At 47.2% G+C, this 19,923-nt stretch overlaps 1 protein-coding gene across 1 annotated transcript in view; it reads right to left on the reverse strand.

The window, feature by feature from the left end:
* Positions 1-3,278: 3,278 nt before the first annotated feature.
* The window catches only part of BPI (bactericidal/permeability-increasing protein), a 33,241-nt gene continuing 16,596 nt past the window's right edge, over positions 3,279-19,923 (reverse strand). Inside the window, exons 8-15 of the mRNA XM_011929057.1 lie at positions 17,001-17,177; positions 16,207-16,266; positions 14,594-14,761; positions 13,350-13,417; positions 9,870-9,912; positions 6,296-6,359; positions 5,109-5,185; positions 3,279-3,629 (exon numbers count right to left, since the gene is read on the reverse strand). Coding sequence (XP_011784447.1) covers positions 3,591-3,629; positions 5,109-5,185; positions 6,296-6,359; positions 9,870-9,912; positions 13,350-13,417; positions 14,594-14,761; positions 16,207-16,266; positions 17,001-17,177 — 696 coding nt within the window. The 3' untranslated portion in view covers positions 3,279-3,590. The remainder of the gene's footprint in view (positions 3,630-5,108; positions 5,186-6,295; positions 6,360-9,869; positions 9,913-13,349; positions 13,418-14,593; positions 14,762-16,206; positions 16,267-17,000; positions 17,178-19,923) is intronic.

The raw sequence follows: 19,923 nt of genomic DNA on the forward strand, positions 1-19,923 counted from the left end.
ACAACTTTTCTAGAGACTCCTCATCTGAAAAAGGAGGGCAATGTGTCTACCTTTAGCAGTTGTCATGAGGATTAAATAGGATAATAAGCCTGAAGAGGCAGACCCCGGGCCAGGGCTGCTTATGGCCGCTAGTGGGATATGGCAAAATGATGAAGACAGTGCTTAGTCTTCCTGTGCCCCTCCCCACCTTCTCTCCTTGCATAGGGTACTCCTCCCTCATGTTTATTTAATAAGTCAGCATTTCCAAAAGGAACCCCAAGAAGGCAATGCTTATCCCAGAAGGGAAGCTGCTCTGATGGTGAGCTTTTAGGTGGTTTAGAGTGTGCAATTCTTTTTTTTCCCTTCAATTGTTTTTTGCCACTTTGACATATATTTAATACACCATAAAATTAACCCATTTAAAGTGTACAATCCAGAATTTAATTTTAGAACATTTTCAACACCACCCAAAGAAACCTCGAACACACATTTGCAGCCATTTGCAGCAGACAATGCTTAGCCTGAAGGGAGAAGCTGCTCAAATAGTGGTTCTATAGCCAACTTGGCAGAACCTTTGGAGTGTGTTGGCGAATGCTGCTCAAACCCTAACCCCCAAGCAACTGCCTTTTCTCAACCATTAGAGAGAAGTTCCCAGGCACAATGCACCAATCTTCAGGTCCAAGAAATATTTAGGTTGATGGAAAAGTAATTGTGTTTTTTTTGCCATTAAAAGTAATGGCCAAGACTGGATTCCGTGACTCACACCTGTAATCTCAGCACTTTGGGAGGCCAAGGTGGGTGGATCACTTGAGGTCAGGAGTTTGAGACTAGCCTGGCCAACATGGAGAAACCCTGTCTATATTTAAAAATATGTATATACAAAAAAATTAGCTGAGCATAGTGGCATGTGCCTGTAATCCCGGATACCTGGGAGGCTGAGGCAGGAGAATGGCTTGAATCTGGGAGGTGGAGGTTGCAGTGAGCCAAGATCACACCACTGCACTCCAGCCTGGGTGACAGAGTGAGACTCTGTCTCAAAAAAATAAATAAATAAATAAATAAAAATAATTGAGGTTTTTGCATTAAAAGTAATGGCAAAAACCGCAATTACTTTTGCACCAATCTAATAATTGCATTTTTTTTTTTTTTCTATAGAGCATGGAGCAAGGGTGCCTGTGTGTTACAGAAAGTAGAAGGCAGGTGTAGAAGGGGGCTAACTCCAAAGAGAATGAGTGTGGGGGATGGCAGGTGTGTCTCCATGCTTACCAGCAAGTCTCCCCAGCAGCCAGAGGCTCTTTTACAAATGTGAATTGGATTGTGACATTCTTCTGCTCAAAACTCTCCAATGCCTTGCCTTCTCTTTTGGAACAAAACCTAGAGTCCTTAACAGTCCTCATGGCCTCCCAGTCTATCCCACACTGTGCTTCCTTTCTCTCTGTTCCTTCCACCCTTCCTAGCTGCTCTTCTCTTTCTATTCAGAGCCTCCACTAGCCCCTGGCTAGTGGAGAAAAAGATGCACCCTCCTGGTGGACAAATTAGAGAAAGACTTTTGTTTCCTCAACCTGGTACCTTTTTACAGTGTACAGCCTATGCCACAGAGCAAAGAAGTTCTGCTTTAAACATGCCAACTCCCCTAGAACAGACAAGATTTTGACATCTGGGAGGAGCAAAAAGAGCGTGGGCTCTGACGTGTGGGCATAGATAAGGTAGGAATTCCAGTTCTGCCACCTGCTGGCTGTGTGATCAGGGAAGGGTAACTCAATTTAAAACATTTGAACAATTGGGCTCAGTGGCTCACCCCTGTAATCCCAGCACTTTGGGAGACCAAGGCAGGTAGATCAGTTGAGGTCAGGAGTTCGAGACCTGCCCGGCCAACATGGTGAAACCCCATCTCTACTAAAAATACAAAAATTAGCCAGGCATGATGGCACATGCCTGTAGTCCCAGCTACTCATGAGGCTGAGGCAGGAGAATCGCTTGAACCTGGGAGACAGAGGTTGCAGTGAGTTGAGATCGCACCACTGCACTCGAGCCTGGGTGACAGAGCAAGACTCTGTCTAAAAACAGTAGCCACAAGTTTGAGCAGTTCCCATCTTGGGGAATGAAGAATGCTATCAGGATTAAATTAGATCATTCATGCCCTTTGCTTGACTCCTGAGAGTGTTTGATCAATGGTCCTCTCTTCTTCTGTGGCCCTAGAGCCTTTACCTCCATTTAACAGAGAATCAGTGATGTCAGCAGAAGTGTGTACATTTTTCTTCATATAAAAAATAAATACCCTTTATCTGCTTTTGCTCGATACAAATGCTTCTCTTCAGTTTTATCATCACCAAACTGGTTGAAGCTTGAATAACAACACATTCCTAATTTGTGCCCATCTCTTGCACTCTTGTCCTTCTGATGCTTTCAGAAGTCAAGATAAAACATTTTAAAAACTAAATCAGGTCATGTGGTCCCCCACTCTACCATCTGCATCAAATTCCTCCAGTGTGTTGTCACTCATCCTTTTGGTCTTAGAGCAAATGTCAGCAGCATAGAAAGGACTTCCAGGATTCCTCAATCAATTTGAAGTACAATCCATAAAACCTCATCTAATGGGCCGAGATAGCCCCCTCTGATGTCCCATGGCAGGAAATGGCCCAAAGTCCCCAAGGAAACTCCCCAGAATTCCAAAGACAGTCTGAACTGGTGATCTGGCTTCCACACCAGGGCTGGGAGAGTCATGGGGAAGTGCTAATTGCACCCAAAGATGTGACTGAAGCAGAAAACCCTAACGGCCTCTGTCACCTGGCCTAGTGTTCTGCTTTTGGGGACATTGGCTGGGCAGGAGAACATGGCTGAAGTGGGGGTCATCACCATAGAGCCCAAGTGTGGGGCAGGGAACGCGGGCTGTGCAGGTTAGCTGTTCAACAGCGACACTGTGTGGTGGTGACGGGAGCAACAGTCCTAGTGGACGGGTGACTACACAGGACAGTGGGCTGTGCAGAATGACCGGTCAACAGCGACACCATGTGGTAATGGAAAGAACAACAGCATAGTGGACCGATCCACTCTCCAGACCCTCTCTGTGTGACATTAGGAATTTAGACTAAGAAAATCCCGAGGACAGTTGGAACAATGAGACTTTCTGTTAATGGAGGCTGTGGGGACTCAAGAGATTGATTACAGAAATAAAAAGAGATGATTGTATCTGTGCTGTCAATTGGCACTGCCAGCCACATTGGTTACAGCCAATGAATAATAAATAAATGAACATAAAACAAGAAACAATACCAGCACGCAGAATCCAAAGGGAAAAAAAAAAAAACAGAAAGTTTTTTCGTGAAGCACAAATGGAAATTTCTTGGTTACAATTGAAACACAATTCCTGGAGGAAATATCTCTGCAAACTTAGCCCTTGAAAGAAGCTCATAATCCCTAAAATACACACCATGCACTTTTCCAACGAATAAAGTTTCCTCGTGTTTAGATCATTTCTGAATCTGAGTTGAAGAAGTTTGCAAGGGGCTCTTGGTTAAGATCTGGAGAGGGTTCCCTGGGGAAAGGCAGCCTGTGCCCCACGGCCCATCAGGAACAGGTGCGGCTGACAGCCTCCAGTACCCCTGGCACCTTCATTTATAGATAACATCTGCACCGAACAGCAGAAAGTTCTAGGGAGAGATGAGAATGTCGTCACCACTTAAGATGCACCCCTTGTTTGTGAGTGTGCAGCTGCTGGAATTTTAAGAAGGACATTTTGGGAGCCTGCCTGTTGGGAAGGAGAAAGGTAGGGCCAGTGGGGGTCACTCAGTGTCTCACTGCCTGGATCTACACATCAACAGCTGCCAACACCTGCGAATCTGTCAGCAGCTTCCCTGGAAGCTGCCTCCTTCTCAGACACAGAGACCCCTCAGGCTGTTTTAGAGGCCTTCATTTGTCATCCCTGCCTCATGGCAGCTCAAGGGAGTGCTTGTTACAATCAAGGCTGCAAAACCACTTCTCTCTGCTCCTTTGTGCCCTTCACTCAGGATTTTTAGAAATGAAGAAATTAAATTGTGCCATGGGTCATTTTTTTTTTTTTTTTAAAGCATGAACTTGGTAAAAGGGGGAACATGCGGTATGTGTTTCCTCTGCACTCTTGGCTATTTTTCTACAGTCTCTCAGCCCCATTAATTAGCTCCCTGGTCTAAAGAATTGAGGATTGATGGACTGGATATTGGGGGAAAGGGAGAGGGCGGGATCTGGGTGATGCAAGGCTACCCATGAGGACCACAAGTTATCAGGAAAGCCTTTAACCAAGGTAACAAATGCAACACTGGGTGATGGTTTTGCTACAGAGGTGACAGCTTTGTGGGGACATGCTGGGTTTAAGAGGCCTCAGGGTGGAGACATTGAGGGAGCCTGCAAATGCACAAGCTGAGAGTTTGGAAAAAATAAAAAGACTGGAAGCATGTCTGGGACACTGGGTGGCACACATGTGGCAGCTAAACCTGAAGAGGTTGACGAGAGTGACGAAGGCCAGCCACTGGTGGGGGAAGAGAAGAGGCCTGGGGTGGGGTCCTGGAGATCTCCAGCTTGCAGAGAAGGGGTGGGAGAACAAGCAGAGGAGGTGGCAGGTGGACAACCAGGAGCTAGGGGACTGCTGGAGACTAAGAGAAGAAAGCATGCCCAGGAAAGGCATCGTGTCAAATGCAGATGGAGATCAGTCTGGGTGAAAGCCACGAGCGAGCCTTCTGTGCTGTGTCTAAATCTGCCAGACATCGACCACATGTTATACCCAACAGTGCCTAGTATGATGCTGGGTGCAAAAGGCGTGTAACATATATGTGTTAAATATTTAAATGCACCTTATAAAAGAGGTTCTTTGGCCAATAAATGTATTTCATTTTTGCCGAGTGTAGCGTGGGAATGATGCAGCAATGGTTCAAAGCCAGGAACCTGGCTTTGAATCTGGACTTCATTTAACACTGTGTGGCTTTTCTGAACCTTGGTCTTTCTTCTCTGTTTTTTAACAGCACCCACATCCCAGGGTTGTTGTAAGGGTAGAAGGCACTTGACACAGGGCTTGGCATGCAGGAAGCATTGCGGCCATGGGCTGCTCTTGGTCACTATCATTAGGGGAGATTTGTGGGAAAGACCCCGGTACTCACCTGGTGAGGCTGAAGCACCATGTTGTAGAGCTGGACTCTGGCAGGCATCGGGAGAGGGCAGCCTTTCTGTAGTTTCTCTGTGACAGAGACCAACGGTGAGGACCAGCAGAAAAGAAAGAGAAGGGCAGGGGAGGAGGGAAGGCCAGAGAGCCTGGGTAGAAAGCCTCCCTGAACTGGCATGCCTGGCCCTAGGTAGGGACTGGCATGGGCGTACAAGCCTGAAAGGAAGGCTGCCCTGGAGTCTGTACTTCCCACCTGTTGTCCATCAGCCCCAAGTCTACCTCTAGGACCTGCGTGGACTCCGTCCCCATGATGGCCCTCCTGAGGGCGCAGCACCACTGGTGTACACTAAACCAAAAATCTGCTGCTTGCAATGGTGTGGACAGAGTGTGGTGTGTAATTAGGGGTATTTAATGCATGTGTGCATGAAACCCCTCAATATTAAGGATAAAGCCAGAGGCGGACAGTGGCCAGGGCAAATGCCCCACATACCGCCACATTCTGACATGGAACTCTGGAGGAATCTAAATTAGAACGTGGCCTCCCAGGTCATCACAAAGCTACATTTGTCAAGGAAGGAGGACAGATCCCAGGACTGATGTATCATATTTCATATGATAATTTGTTGGATTAATCGGTAAGTTCTAAATATCCCAGTCACAGGTTGGTTATATGGGCCTCTATTTGTACTTTTGCCCCTTGCTCTCCAAGGTCAGGGGCAGGCCTGCCTGAAGTTTTTACCAGCGTGGTGATCTAAGCTCTGGGAGGGGTTTCAGGGCACCCCCTCATCCTTCTTCCAGAGTTGGAAAAAGACCATGAGCTTTGTCTTCACAGCTGGGATCAAACTCATGCCCCACCCCTTGCCTGCTCTGTGACCTAAGTCACTAAATCATTCTGTTCTTCCACTTCCTCCCATCAAAGTTGGAGATGTTAATAATCCTTCATCTCACGGGGGTTTTGGAAGGACAAATTCATGCAATAATGAATCAACCCATGTGTAGTAAGTCAACCCATGTGAGTTCCCTTTTTGTTTCATCCGTTTCTGGGTCAGATGCCAGTTGAGGTTCACTCGACATCACCACTGCCCAGCCCTCACACCTGGGGCCAGGTATTACGTGGCTGTAGGTAATCAACCCCACCCTCTTCCCCCATGACTAAAAATGAATCGTTTCTTCAAAGTTCCTTACCGTTAACCCTGGGCAGCACAAACGTGGGTACAATGTAGTTCATGATAGCCTGCATCAATTCAACCTGGAAATCAGAGGAAGGATGGGAGGATGGTCCTGCATCACCGGGACCCTGCGGGACCAGCAGTCCTCATCACCCCACCTCTGTCACCCTCCTTTCCCCTAGCGCTGCTCAGCAACAGTTTTCCCGCACAGCTGCGAAAACTGCTGAGAGGTGGACGCAAGTGATATGTGAACACTTGGCAGCCCAGTCAAGGTCATGGAAGTGCTTTCTATTGCTCCGATGGTTCCAGATATAAAGCATGTTCTCAACTGTAAGGTGCAAGGCCTTACAACTCATGACAATGATGAGGAAGGTCATCAGAGAGTATTTAAATGGGAAAAGCTCGGCTTAAAAAATGTGTCCTCTCAGAGACTGCAGTAAGAAGGCAAATCGAATCAACCTCTTTGAGGGCTATTTTGTCCAGGTGACTTCCAGGGTCTTGGGTGGAGCAGTTGGATAAATGGCAGAGCTACGTAGTGACATGGAGAAAGGGCTGGTAGGAGAGGGAGGAGCAGGGAGAAACCCGGCTCAAGTAGGTGGTTCCCCTGCCCAGGAATCACTTCTCGTCATTAAGTAGATTTGCCCCTGCTGCCCTCACAATGTTCATCAAAAGCCTGTGTATGCCTGGTTGGGCTCGGTGGTTCATGAATGCAACCCCAGTGCTTTGCGAGGCTGAGGTGAGAAGATCACTTGAGACCAGGAGGAGTTCAAGACCAACCTGGGCAACATAACAAGACCCCTGTGTGCCTTTTGGGCTAGCAAACATTCCTCCAAGGGATTTATCCTCAGGAAATAATGTAGGGTGTAGGAAAAAATGTGGATGCAAGAATGTTGACCAAAGCAACAAATGTATCCAAAACAATAAATTAAAAGCAACCTCCATGTCCAACAATAGGGGAATCACTTGGTGGAAAATGGTAATACTTTAATACAAGGAAATATTATGCAACTGTTAATAATGAGATTGCAGAAATGTAAGTATCAACACAGAGATAACCATGATATGTTTTTGAGTGAGGAAAACCAGGCTATAGAAATCACATCATTTCATTTTTTAATTAAATAGGCATAGCAAAAGGTCAGGAAGGATATACTCCAAATTATTATCTAAGTGATGAAAATATGCATGGTTTTTATTTTCTTTCTTTTCCAAATCTGTAGGTTCTGATTGCCCTATAGTGCATATGTTTTGCTTTAGCAATAATAAAAAAATTTAAAAATACTGTAAAACCCTCAAGATGCTTGCCTGTAGTTGTGACATTTACAACTTGTAAATATATACATATTTGTTTCTGGAACAATTGAGTCTCCTTTCCTGGCCTGTTATTCCCTGGCCTCACACCAAATGCAGTGCCCTCCTTCCTGTGAATCCTGGGAACTTTAAATTTCTATTTTCTACAGAAGTAGAAATTATTTATGGACTTAGTCAAGCCACCAAGAGAACCTTGGAACCACTAAGTCCATGAAAATACAGTGAGGTTGCATTTGGTCCTTCCATTTTGGAATCTCATTCGGTGGAAATGGCTGGCTGGATTTTTATCAGATTTGAAGGGGACACTGGGATGGTATGACTTTGGGGTTGGGGGGCTTACAAGGCACTCACTTGGTAGGGAACTTGGGGGCATCTCGGGAATTTAAGGAAATGTTCTCCAGAGCAGCAGAAACTGAGATTCAACCGGAGGCCACCAGAAGATTCAGGTCAATGTAGCAAGACCCTGGGCAGGATCAGCAGACTGCAGCTTCTGATGTTAGACACAGGGCAGGCACTCTTTGTGGCTGGTGTTGAACAACATGGGCGACTACTTACTGCTAACAGGGGCAACTCGTCATCAATGCCCCTTGTGAGGGCAGCAGGGGCAAATCTACTTAATGACGAGAAGTGATTCCTGGGCAGGGGAACCACCTACTTGAGCCGGGTTTCTCCCTGTTCCTCCCTCTCCTACCAGCCCTTTCTCCATGTCACTACGTAGCTCTGCCATTTATCCAACTGCTCCACCCAAGACCCTGGAAGTCACCTGGACAATCCTTTCCCTCACCACACAGCCATGAGGGAGGCTTCTGTGCTGTGTCTAAATCTGCCAGACATTGACCACATGTTATACCCCACTGTGCCTAGTATGATTCTAGGTGCAAAAGAAGGTGTGCAACAGATATGCATTAAATATTTAAATACACCTTATAAAAGAGGCTCACATCTCTCACTAAGTTCTGTCTAAATCTACTTCCAAAGTATGTCTCCAATCCACCATCTTTCTCTTCTTCCTGGCTGAGTCCCAACCCCCAGCATCTCACATAGACAAACACACCAGCCTCCCACAGACTCCCTTGTCTGTAATCCATCCCCCCACCCCAGCCAAGGGAAGCTTTTACAAAGGTATAAATCCACTCACAGCACTCCCTGCAGTAAACAGTGCACTGGTTTCTCACTGCCTGTGCAATACAACAATCTCCCCTCCTCTAGCCCAGCCCAGAAAGCCCTGAATGAGCCAGCCTATGCCTGCCCCTCTGGCCACATCTCTTCCAATGCCCCCTTCTCGCTTTGCTCCAGACACACAGGCTCCCTTCATTCCCCAAACACGCCAAGCTTATCCCCACAACAGGGCTCCTTCTTCTCCTTCAGTCCAAACATCACCTTCTCGGAGAGGCCCTCCCTGATCACATCCTCTGACTTCATTCTCCACCACCACTTTCCACCCATCCCCGCTTTGGTTTTTATAGCTTTGATTGGGACTGAAATGATCCCTCTCTCTCTCTCTCTCTCTCTCTTTTTTTTTTTTTTGACAGGATCTTACTCTGTCACCCAGGCTGGGGTGCAGCGTAGCATGATCTTAGCTTGTGTAACCTGGAACTCCCGGGCTGAAGCCATCCTCCTGCCTCAGACTCCCAGGTATCTGGGACTACAGGTGCATGGCACCACACCCACTTAATTTTTATTTTTTGTAAGAGATGAGGTCTTGCTATGTTGTCCAGGCTGGTCTTGAAGTCCTAGCCTCAAGCAATCCTCCTGCTTTGGCCTCCCAAAGTGCTGGAATTATGGACATGAGCCACTGTGCCTGGCCTTTCATTTCTTATTGTGCTGTCTTCCTGCTGCCATGTAAGGCTCTGAGAAGGCATCACTTCCCCATCTTATGCATCAGCCTACTCAACACTTGGAGCAGTACTTGGCACATAATAGGGTGCTCGATAAAGTAATTCATTTGTTCATCCAACAAATATTTGTTGAGCAGATTTTCTCTACCAGACCGTGCATGTTTAATCCCATTTAAACCATTCTACACTTACCTAGGTGGGGAAGGTCTGGAGTTCAGAAAAGGGAAGTGACCTGCCCAAGGCCTCACAGTTCTTAGGCACGGAGCAGGGATTCTGGCTCAGATCCCTCTGCCCACCAAGCATCTCGAACCATGAATTCACAACCAAATTAAATGCAAATGAGCCAGTAGCTTCTTAAATAATGCCACAAGCCTATGACATGTCCCTCTCCCCAACACCAGGTCAGGAGGAGGAAGAAGCCACCAAGGGCCTCAGACTCACCGGGAATGGGCCAATATTTGAGTGCTTCAGTTCCAGGAGCAGCCTGTGAGAGGGGGAGGGGGGAGTGAGACCACCAGATGCCCCACTAGTGTGAGAACCCAGTGTCTAGAGGGGAGAGACCCACTCTGGTGGATACTGCCCGGTTTCCCACCCAGTATCCACTCCCCTTCCACCGGTCACAGCACCCCGATGTTTCCTTTGGAGAATTCACACATTCCCTGCATTGTTAGTACTGTTGACCCCACACTGAGCTCTGGGCCATGCTGGCCAAAGAGCATAGTCCACCTCTCCTGCCACAGTCATTGCTGCAAGGATGTACCTCTGACCTATGATGGCCCAGTGCAAGTCAGTCCCAGGACTTCTGCTGGGAATATTGGGAATGAGGTATTCTCTTTTCTCTGGGAAAATAAGGAAACTCCTGGTGACTATTTTGCTGCCACTTGGTGACAGCCTGCTGGACAATGAAGCCAGCACAGAGGATAGCAAAGCCAAGAGAGGGAGACAGATTCCCAAGGATATCATTTGAGCACCTGGGTCTTTCCTTGCCTGAAAACCTTGGATTCTTCAGTTATCTGAGCCAATATAGTATTTTCCCTTTATGGCCTTTATGACATTTTTTAACAGTGATCTCAGAGGAAGCGGGGAACATATGGCTGTTTATTGAAACCCAACCTTTCATTAGCTGTGTTGGGTGCTTTATCCCACTGAATCTCAGAAACATTACAAGAGGCAAGGGCCATTACACCTATTTTTACATATGATGAAACTGACACTCAGAGGTCAAGCAGTGGTCCCAGGTCACACAGCTAACAATCAGCAAAGCAGGGTTTCTTTTTTGTTTTCTTCTTTGAGATGGGGTCTCACTAGCTCAGGCTAGAGTGTAGTCACGGCTGCACTGCACAGCAAAATCACAGCTCACTGCAGCCTCGACCCCCCCTGGGCTCAGGTGATCCTCCCACCTCAGCCTCCCAACTAGCTGGGATTACAGGTGTATGCCACCACATCCAGCTAATTTTTAAATTTTTTTTTTTGTAGAGACGGGGTCTCACTATGTTGCCCAGGCTGTAATAAAGCAGAGTTTTGGCCAGGCACAGTGAATCATTCCTGTAATCCCACCACTTTGGGAGGCTGAGGCAGGCAGATCACTTGAGGTCAGGAGTTCGAGACCAGCCTGGCCAACATGGGAAACCCTGTCTCTACTAAAAATACAAAAATTAGCCAGGTGTGGTGGCGGGCGCCTGTAGTCCTAGCTGCTCGGGAGGCTGAGGCAGGAGAATCGCTTGAACCCGGGAGGCGGGGGTTGCAGTGAGCTGAGATAATGCCATTGCACACCAGTCTGGGTGACAGAGCAAAACTCTGAAAGAAAGAAAGAAAAAGAGAGAGAGAGAAAGCAAGCAAGTAAGCAAGCAAGCAGGGTTTCAAACAGGGCTCCTCGAAGGCAAAGCCTGGGTTGTCTCCAACACTGTACAAAGCTTGAAAACTTGCCCTTGCTCCTCAAGAGTCAGTAGCCCCAGGATTTCTGCTCCATGGAGTCTCACACCCTGTCCCCATCCCCTGCATATCCAGAAAGCCTGTGCTCAGCCCACACCCAGCTCTATCCTCTCCAGCTCCTTTACTAGAGAGGCCCGTGGGTGTTTCAGGAGAAATTAAATCTATACGTTTCTGAAGCAGTAACGCTTGTCAACACAATGCCAGGAGAAATGAGCCGCGCATAAACCTCTGGGGCCCGTCTCAAGGTGAAGAAGGACGGCTCGGTGCCAGGGAGAAGGCGGGACCGGGCAGGGATGTGGGTCAAGACTGTGTGAAAACAGCGCAAACGTGCTGAAGAGGCAGGTGCCGGGTCTAACTGCGGGGGGCCATCACATCTGCTTGCATACGGTGTTTCCTTCTCTCTGCCCCCCACTCCCTTCCTCTGTCTCTCCGAGTGTCTCCCTCTGTCTCTGCCTTTCCATTTCTACATCTCTCCCTTCCCTTCCTTCCTTTGTGTCTGTCTCCTTCTCTGAGTGTCACTCTCTGTGTCTCTGTCTCTTTCTCTATGTCTCAACCTCCCTTTCTATATTTTTTTTACTTTAAAAAATCCATTTATTTATTTTGAGACAGGGTCTTGCTCTGTTGCCCAGGCTGGAGTACAGTGGCTCGAACATGGCTCACTGCAGCCTCGACCTCCCGGTCTCATCTGATCCTCCCACCTCAGCCTCTCGAGTAGCTGAGACCCCAGGCATGCACCACCACACCTGGCTAATTAAATTTTTTTTTTTTTTTTGGTAGAGGCGAGGTCTCACTATGTTGCCCCGGCTAGTCTTCAACTCTTGGGCTCAGGTGGCCTCCTGGCCACCATGGCCTCCCAAAGTGCTGGGAGAGAGGCGTGAGCCACCATGCCTGGCCTGTATTTCTCTTTCTGCATTTCTGTTTCTCTTTCCCTCTTGCATATTGAGTGTTTATTCTGTCCCTGGAAGTGTTCTAAACATATTAATACCTCATTTCAGCTCACAATGATGCTGTCAGCAAAGTAATTACTGGGCTTATTTTATTTTTATTTTATTTTATTATTTTATTTTATTTTTTGAGACGGAGTCTCACGCTGTCTCCTAGGCTGGAGTGCAGTGGCACGATCTCGGCTCACTGCAACCTCCACCTGCCAGGTTCAAGCCATTCTCCTGCCTCAGCCTCTCCAGTAGCTGGGATTACAGGCGCCCGCCACTGTGCCCGGCTAATTTTTGTATTTTTAGTAGAGACGGGGTCTCACCATGTTGGCCAGACTGGTCTCAAACTCATGACCTCAGGTGATCCTCCCTCCCAAAGAGGTGGGATTACAGGCATGAGCCACCGCGCCCGGCCTTACTGGGCTTATTTGACAGCCAGAGAACTGAAGTTGGCAGCATTTTGGTGCTTGCCAAGGTGAGCTGAACTTCAAACGCAGGCAGCCTCATGTCAGGGCCACACTCTTAACCACAAACTCCCCTGCCGGGACTCGAATCAGGCCCATGTGGATTCTAGAGTCTCCCAGCAGAGGATGGTGGTTAAAGTCCCGAGGATAGGGTGAGAAGAAGTTGAAGTGGGATTTTCTAGTGTCAAGGAAAGCCAGGGCCATGGGACAGCGTAAGGAAAGCCAGGGCCATGGGACAGCTGGACGCTGTTGTGGTTCAGTGGGGACCATCAGCTGACGCCTCCCAGCCATGAGGACTGGCCGTGTCCCAGAACACAGGACTGTCACTGCTAGAACTGGGACATTTATAGGTAAGCTGAGATGGTTGGTCACCTACAATGTGTGGCCTCGAGCAAGTCACTTCTTCTCTAAGCATCAGTTTCATGGTCTGCAAAATGGGGATACTGTGGCCATTGCACACTCTTTGAGGTTTTAATGTGATGAAGCAACAGGAAAGCAACAACGCCGTGCTTCTGTACATCACAGGGCCACTGCCATCCCATGGACAGCAAAGACAGAGGGGCAGCCCCTCCTCCCCTCACAGGCCCACTTACCTATCCACCTTGAGCTTTCCAACAAGCCTGTCGGACTTGGCGCCAACCTCCATGGAACCAGTCGTGCTCTGCCAAAACAACAACCCAGGGTGAAGTGCCCCGACCCAGGCGCCTGGCTGCAAGGCCTCCAAACCGAGAAGGGTCAGCTTCACAGCGGCTCAGCAGGGCAGCACACACCGTGGGGTCAGGCCTGCAGAGCCGGAGGAGTGGGGAGGCTTGCCTTGGCTTCGCGGCTGTTGAGTCCTAAACTGTCAGCCAAATTCCATTTTCTCTCTCTACTTCCAGGACCATTTCAGAGTTCTTGGGCCACTCTTGGAGGGGCTACGTAAGACAGACCTCAGGGCTGCAGTCCAGGCTAGCCCTGTTCTCACAATCCCTCATTCATCAATTCATTCAAAAAATAGGAGGAGGAAATCCCGGGTTCCCACCTCAGCTGTTCTGTGCAGTCTGTGTGGCCTTGGATGACCCCTCAGGACCTATTCTGTCTGCAAAGTGGGAATAACAGGTCTCAGCTTGGGAGACCACGTAGACTTGCCTAAGGCCTCTAAATACTTCCTGGTGCAGAGAGTGTCTGAACCACGCCCTCAGTGGCCGTATGGGTGCCACCATATCTTTGTGGCGTGATGGAGTGATCAAAGGGATGAATGGATAAATCAACAATGGAGTGAAAACTGAGGCAAATGAAGGATTAAAAAATATGTGAATGAAAGAATAACAAAGATATGCGTGAATGAATACATGATGGATGAATAAATAAACAAACATGCAAATGAATGATCAATTGAACAAAGGCATAAGTAAATGAATAATTGAATAAATGAATGCATGTGGGAGTCAGAAAAGGCATATTTCAAGTCAACAATCTAATAAATAACTGAATGAATTAATAATTGAATGAATGAACAAATACGCAAATGCATAATTGAATGACTAAAGATATAAGTGAATGAATTGGAAACAGTACACATATTTCAAGCCAATATGGAATGAATAATTGAATGAATGAGAAATTGACCGAACAAATAATGGAATGAATAAGTAAACTGATGCACTAGTGAATGGCTGGGGGAATGAATACCTTCAGGAGCCGGCACCGTTGAGTACAGTGACTCAAGTCTCAGGCTCTGGAGTGACACAGTCCAGGTTTGAATCCAGACAGGATTCACATGATCTCCTGACTCCAAAGACAGTGCTCTTGGGACTGTCTGGGGCTCCTCATCTGTCCACACCCAGGAACAGCTTACCATGCCAATCAGGAAGAGGGAAGCCAGGGAGGAGTTGGGGAGGACGGCAAAGGTCTGAACATCCACGGCAGGGTAGAAGGTAAGGCCGGTGGGCTGCACGGACAGGTGTGGTGGGGTAGAGGCTGAGACGTGAATCTGTATCTTCATGTTGGGAAACATCTTGGCCACCTGCAGCCCCCAGTGGAAAGACAACCAACGAAAGGAGGAGTTTCTGTTAAAATGTTTATGAATCTTATCTTGGCCTGCCCCTGCTTAAATACCTTCATTGTCTTCCCGTTGCTCTTAGAATAAATCCTAAGATTGCACAGTCTGCCAGCTGGCACCCTGCCAGCCTCACCACATGTGCCTCTGCCTCTTGTCTTCCATCTTCAGCCACACGGAACTCTTTCTGTGCCCCAAACTCAACAAGCTTTCTTGCCATCTAAAACCCTTTGCACTCTCTGTTCCCCCTTGTTAGATGCTTTTCCTCGCATTCTTCTCTCTCGGCTTTTTCCCTTCCTTCAGGTCTCTGCAGATGTTACTTTCTCAGACAGCAGTAGCGGCTTCAAGGGGGAACTAAGGAGGGCGTTGATGACCTTCTTCCCGTCTCTCTTAGTCTCTGATCTTCCCCCAGTTAAACCCACAGTCTGAGTAAAAATAATGTGATCGTTATGCAAAGAAGGTTCAAGACAACACTCCTGGATACCCCTACCGGCCACACCTCTCCCCTCAGCCACAGCGTCTCTGTATAGAAATTTATGGGGGTTTACCACCAGAGATGCTGCTATGAGAATGTTTGTGTCCCCCCAAATTCATATGTCAAAACCCTAATTCCCAGTGTGGCTGCATTTGGAGAAGGGCCTCTAAGGAAGTAACTGAGGTTAAGTGAGTTCATAATGGTCGGTCAGGCCCTGATCTGATAGAATTAGTGTCCTTATAAGAAGAGACACCAGAGAGCTCTCTCCCACCCACCACCATGCATGCATTGAGAAAAGGCCCTGTGAGGACACAGCAAGAAGGAGGCAGTCTACAAGCCAGGAAGAGAGCCCTCACTAGAAGCCAAATCTGCTGACACCTTAACCTTGAACTTCCAGTCTCGAGAGCTATGAGAAATAAATTCTGTTATTTATGCCACCTGGTCTGTGGCATTTTGTTATGGTAGCCTGAGCAGAAAAAGACAGAGGCCCTCCTTGGCCACCTTGTCTAAAGTAACCTCATCCACCTGTTGGCTTCACTGGTAACGGTACACATTATTTTTGTTATTGTTTTGGGTATCTGGATGATATTTTTCTCTCTCCACTGGTCTGGGAGCTCCAGGAGGGTAGGGAGCTGGCCTATTTTGTTGGGTTCCCAGCACAGGGCCCCAGGCACATGGTGGGCATTCAATAGAAATGTATTGCATGAAAGATCCTCCCTCCACCACCTGTCAGCATCTACTCCCACACCTGATCAACTGGGCACTTGGAGCCTTTCTCTGTTCTGGGGATGAAGCTGTTTCTACCCTTTCATGCTGGGTTGCTTCTGGATCTTGTGTGTGTATGTTGGGTGGAGGGGTGGGTCTCCTTATCCACTCAGCAAAGCCCTGTCCTCCCAGAACCGCCGGGCTCACTAAAGGAAAGCAAGGTCTTCCATACCTCAGGTAGGAAGTTTCCAAAGAATTTGGTTGTCAGTCGAAATTTGGACTCCTTTGGAATCTGTAGCAAGAGATGAGAAAAGGATCTTGGAGGATGCTGTTATAGACGGAGTGGAGGGGGTGAATTCTGTATGGGGGCGAGAGGCTGACTGCACACACAGACAGTGGCCAGCCCCTATGTGACAACAGAGCACTGACCCACAAATTCTGCAGCAACCAGCCTGGAAGCCAAGCCACACCTTCTGCAGCAGCTGGCCCAGAACAGTTAGGAGCTGGTCAGTGACCGCCTGCTTGCTTTTTGCTCCTGAGAAAGCCCAATCTGCCCTCAAACCAATCTCATAGGATGCCACATTAAGGCTAAGGCAGAGTCTGCCTCTGCCTTAGCGTGATGCTAGGACTGGATGATAGAGTCTGACAAGTACTCATCAATGTAGCCCTTACGTTTCTTGATTCATTACTTTCTACATTCAAAGCTCTGTGTTCGGTCCTCTCATAGACTAATATCTCATTTAATCAGGCTTTACTATCTCATGGAATCCTCATGACACCCGTTGGAGAAAACCAGTTATTGGTGTTTTACAGAAGACAAAACAAGTTCTGAGAGGTACAGTAATTGACCTGGGCCACCCAGCTGGGGAGGGGTGGGGCCGATATTGGAACTCAGCTCTAGCTGACTCCAGAGTCAACACCTTAACCTCCCTCAATGTAAGAAAAGCTTTTTCCAGATTTGTTTGGAAGGGCTGCAGGACTCTGGGTCCAGTATTCTTCCCACACCCGCCCACAGCCCAGCCTTACCATGTCATCTCTAAGGGTCATCTTCAAGACCCCAGCCTGTTGGTATACAAGCCCGGCTGTGTTGAAGAAGTAGTCTGAGAGGCCCAGGTATACCATGTGGTCATGGGCAGCAGGAAACTCCATCACTGGTGGAGCAAAGGGAGGTGGATTGTGGTGGTTCTGACTGTAAAACTCCCCCTGGGGGTAGAGGCAACAGAGTGAACCCAGATATTCTTCAGGAATTATAAGTCAATATCTCCATCCAGGAAAAAATGGGCTGAAGACACCACTTGTACACTCGCAAAGGAAAAAGCAACGACCAGAAGTTAACAGTAGCATCAAATGCCTCCTGGGCATTAGTTTCTAAGTGCTTTTCATGCCAGTCCTGGGAAGGCAGGTGTAATTATGCTCATCGTATAGGAGAGGACACTGAGGCACATGGAGGTGAAGTGACTTGCCCAAGGTCACACAGCTGGTAAGTGGCAGAGCCAGAAATTGAACCCAGGCCTCCAATGTCCAGTGAACATTCTCCTAACCACTCCATTGTCTCAACCTCAACCTTGCTAGTAAGCACAGAAGCCCTATGAAAAGAACAGTGAAATCTTGTTTGTTTCATCTATAAAATTAGCAAAATGGGAAAAGAGGTCTATTGTTTTGAGTGTTGTGTGTGCTTTAAACTGATGCTGTCTAGTGTTTGGTGAGAGCATTCATAAGCTTCTAGGGTTGCTCTTTATGTTTCTGAAAAGCAATTTGACAATGTGTTGCAAAAGCAGATCATTTTTTAGCAAATAAATGTTGAGCTTAAAAAACCAAATTATAGATGGATACATATGGTAGGATACCACTTATGTAAAATTTAAAGGGCCATAAAAAGTATGAAAACACAGGCAAGAGGGACACACACCAGCATCATCAGCACGGTTCTGGGGTGTGGGGAGAGGTGCTCAAGGGGGCCTCCTTAGTTATTTCTACAGTGTTTTTTATTTTTTTAAAAATCAGAAGCAAATATGACAAAATGGTAAGATTTCTTAAATCTGTGTGTTGGGTACTTGGAAGTGTATAGCATTCTCTGTACCTTATAATTATTTTATTACTTAAAATTAACAAACATAACCTCCATATTATGGAATACATGCAACTCTTCATAATAATAAGATGGACTGGGCGCAGTGGCTCACGCCTGTAATCCCAGCACTTTGGGAGGCCAAGGCAGGTGGATCACCAGAGGTCAGGAAATTGAGACTAGCCTGGTCAACGTGGTGAAACTCCATCTCTACTAAAAATACAAAAAATTGGCCAGGCGTGGTGGCGGGAGCCTGTAATCCCAGCTACTGCAGGCTGAGGCAGGAGAATCGCCTGAACCTGGGAGGCAGAGGTTGCAGCTGAGCGGAGGTCGCGCCATTGCACTCCAGCCTGAGCAACAAGACAAAACTCTATCTCAAATAATAATAATAAAGATGGACCTATGTACTGACTAGAAATCATCTTTAATACATATTGTTAAGTGAGAAAAGCAAGTGGAAGAACAGTGTGTACCCATTCATGTAGATCATCAGCAAAATCTAGATGGATTTTCTTATGCATTTATGTGAGTGCTTAGAACCAGGGACCTGGGAAGTTAACACACTCCATGGTTGTCAGTGATCAACTCTGGGCAGGAGCCCAGGAGATAAACAGGACCTTTCTTATTCACTGAAGATAATTACTTATTGTTTTAATCTTTTACTGTGTTGTATCACTTAGATATATGCGGGTATTCATTTTTTTTTTTCTTAGTATGCCATTTGGTCTAGCAATTCCACTTCTAGGAAATGCTCAAGGATGGACAGAGACACAATTGCAAGGATGATCACTGCAGCTTTGGTTACGTTTGTAGAAAAAAATGGAGAGCCCAAGTGTCCCAGGAGGGAGCACTGTGCTCGTACCTTATCCCAAGCTGTCCGCTGAAAAACCAAGCAGCCAGTAAAGGGCTATAAGAGGATATTTTGTGGATGGCAAAGATGTTCCTATTACATATATTGATTTTTTAAAGCTATAAAGCAGAATATATAATATGACACATGCAAAATATATGTCTGTGTGTATTTTGTTGTCTGTATGTGAGTACATGTGTGTACATCTTTTCCTGTTTCTATATTGTGGGTTTTGTGTGTATTTGTTTTTATGCCTATATATGTGTACATTTGTTTCTCTCTCTCTCTCTCTCTCTCTGTGTGTGTGTGTGTGTGTGTGTGTATCTTCCTCTGTTTCTGCAAAGACAAGGGTTGGAGGGATCTACACTTGTTTATTGATGGTGCTTATCTCTAGGTTGTAGACTCGGGTAATTCCTCTCTCTCTTTTTCTTTCTTTTCCTTCTTTCCTATATTTATTTCTGAATTCCTCTGCAGTTTCTAAATTTTCTTTTTCACATTGAATGTGTTTTGAAACAAACAAACTGTAAACAAAGAGGCAAATCACCAATGTGGAAGGACTGAAGGAGGCACAATCCAGGATGAATTTCAGAGTGGGACCCACCCTTGCTGGGGTGGTAGGGAAGGCTGCTCTGGGAGTGACAGTTGAGTGAAGACCCACGTGGAGTACTATAAGAAGCCAGCAGGGTAGAGGTGGGCATTGGGAAGGAAGGGAGTACCAGGCAGAGGGAACAGCTAGGACAAAGACCCTGAGGTGAGAGGAAGCTTAACCTGTTTGAGGAAGTGTAAGGCCAGTGTGCCTGGTTGGAGGGTGGTGAGTAAGGGAGGGAGCAGTATGCAATAAAACTCCATCCACCCATCCATCCATCCATCCATCCATCCATCCATCCATCCATCCATCCATCCATCCATCCATACATCCTTCCTTTCACCTGCCCACCCACCCACTTACCCACTCATCCATCCATCCATCCATCCATCCATCCATCCATCCATCATCCATCCATCCATCCATCCATCCATCCATCCATCCA

This window comes from Colobus angolensis, unplaced genomic scaffold (genome assembly GCF_000951035.1).
Source record: "Colobus angolensis palliatus isolate OR3802 unplaced genomic scaffold, Cang.pa_1.0 Scaffold8, whole genome shotgun sequence".
Taxonomy (NCBI): domain Eukaryota; kingdom Metazoa; phylum Chordata; class Mammalia; order Primates; family Cercopithecidae; genus Colobus; species Colobus angolensis.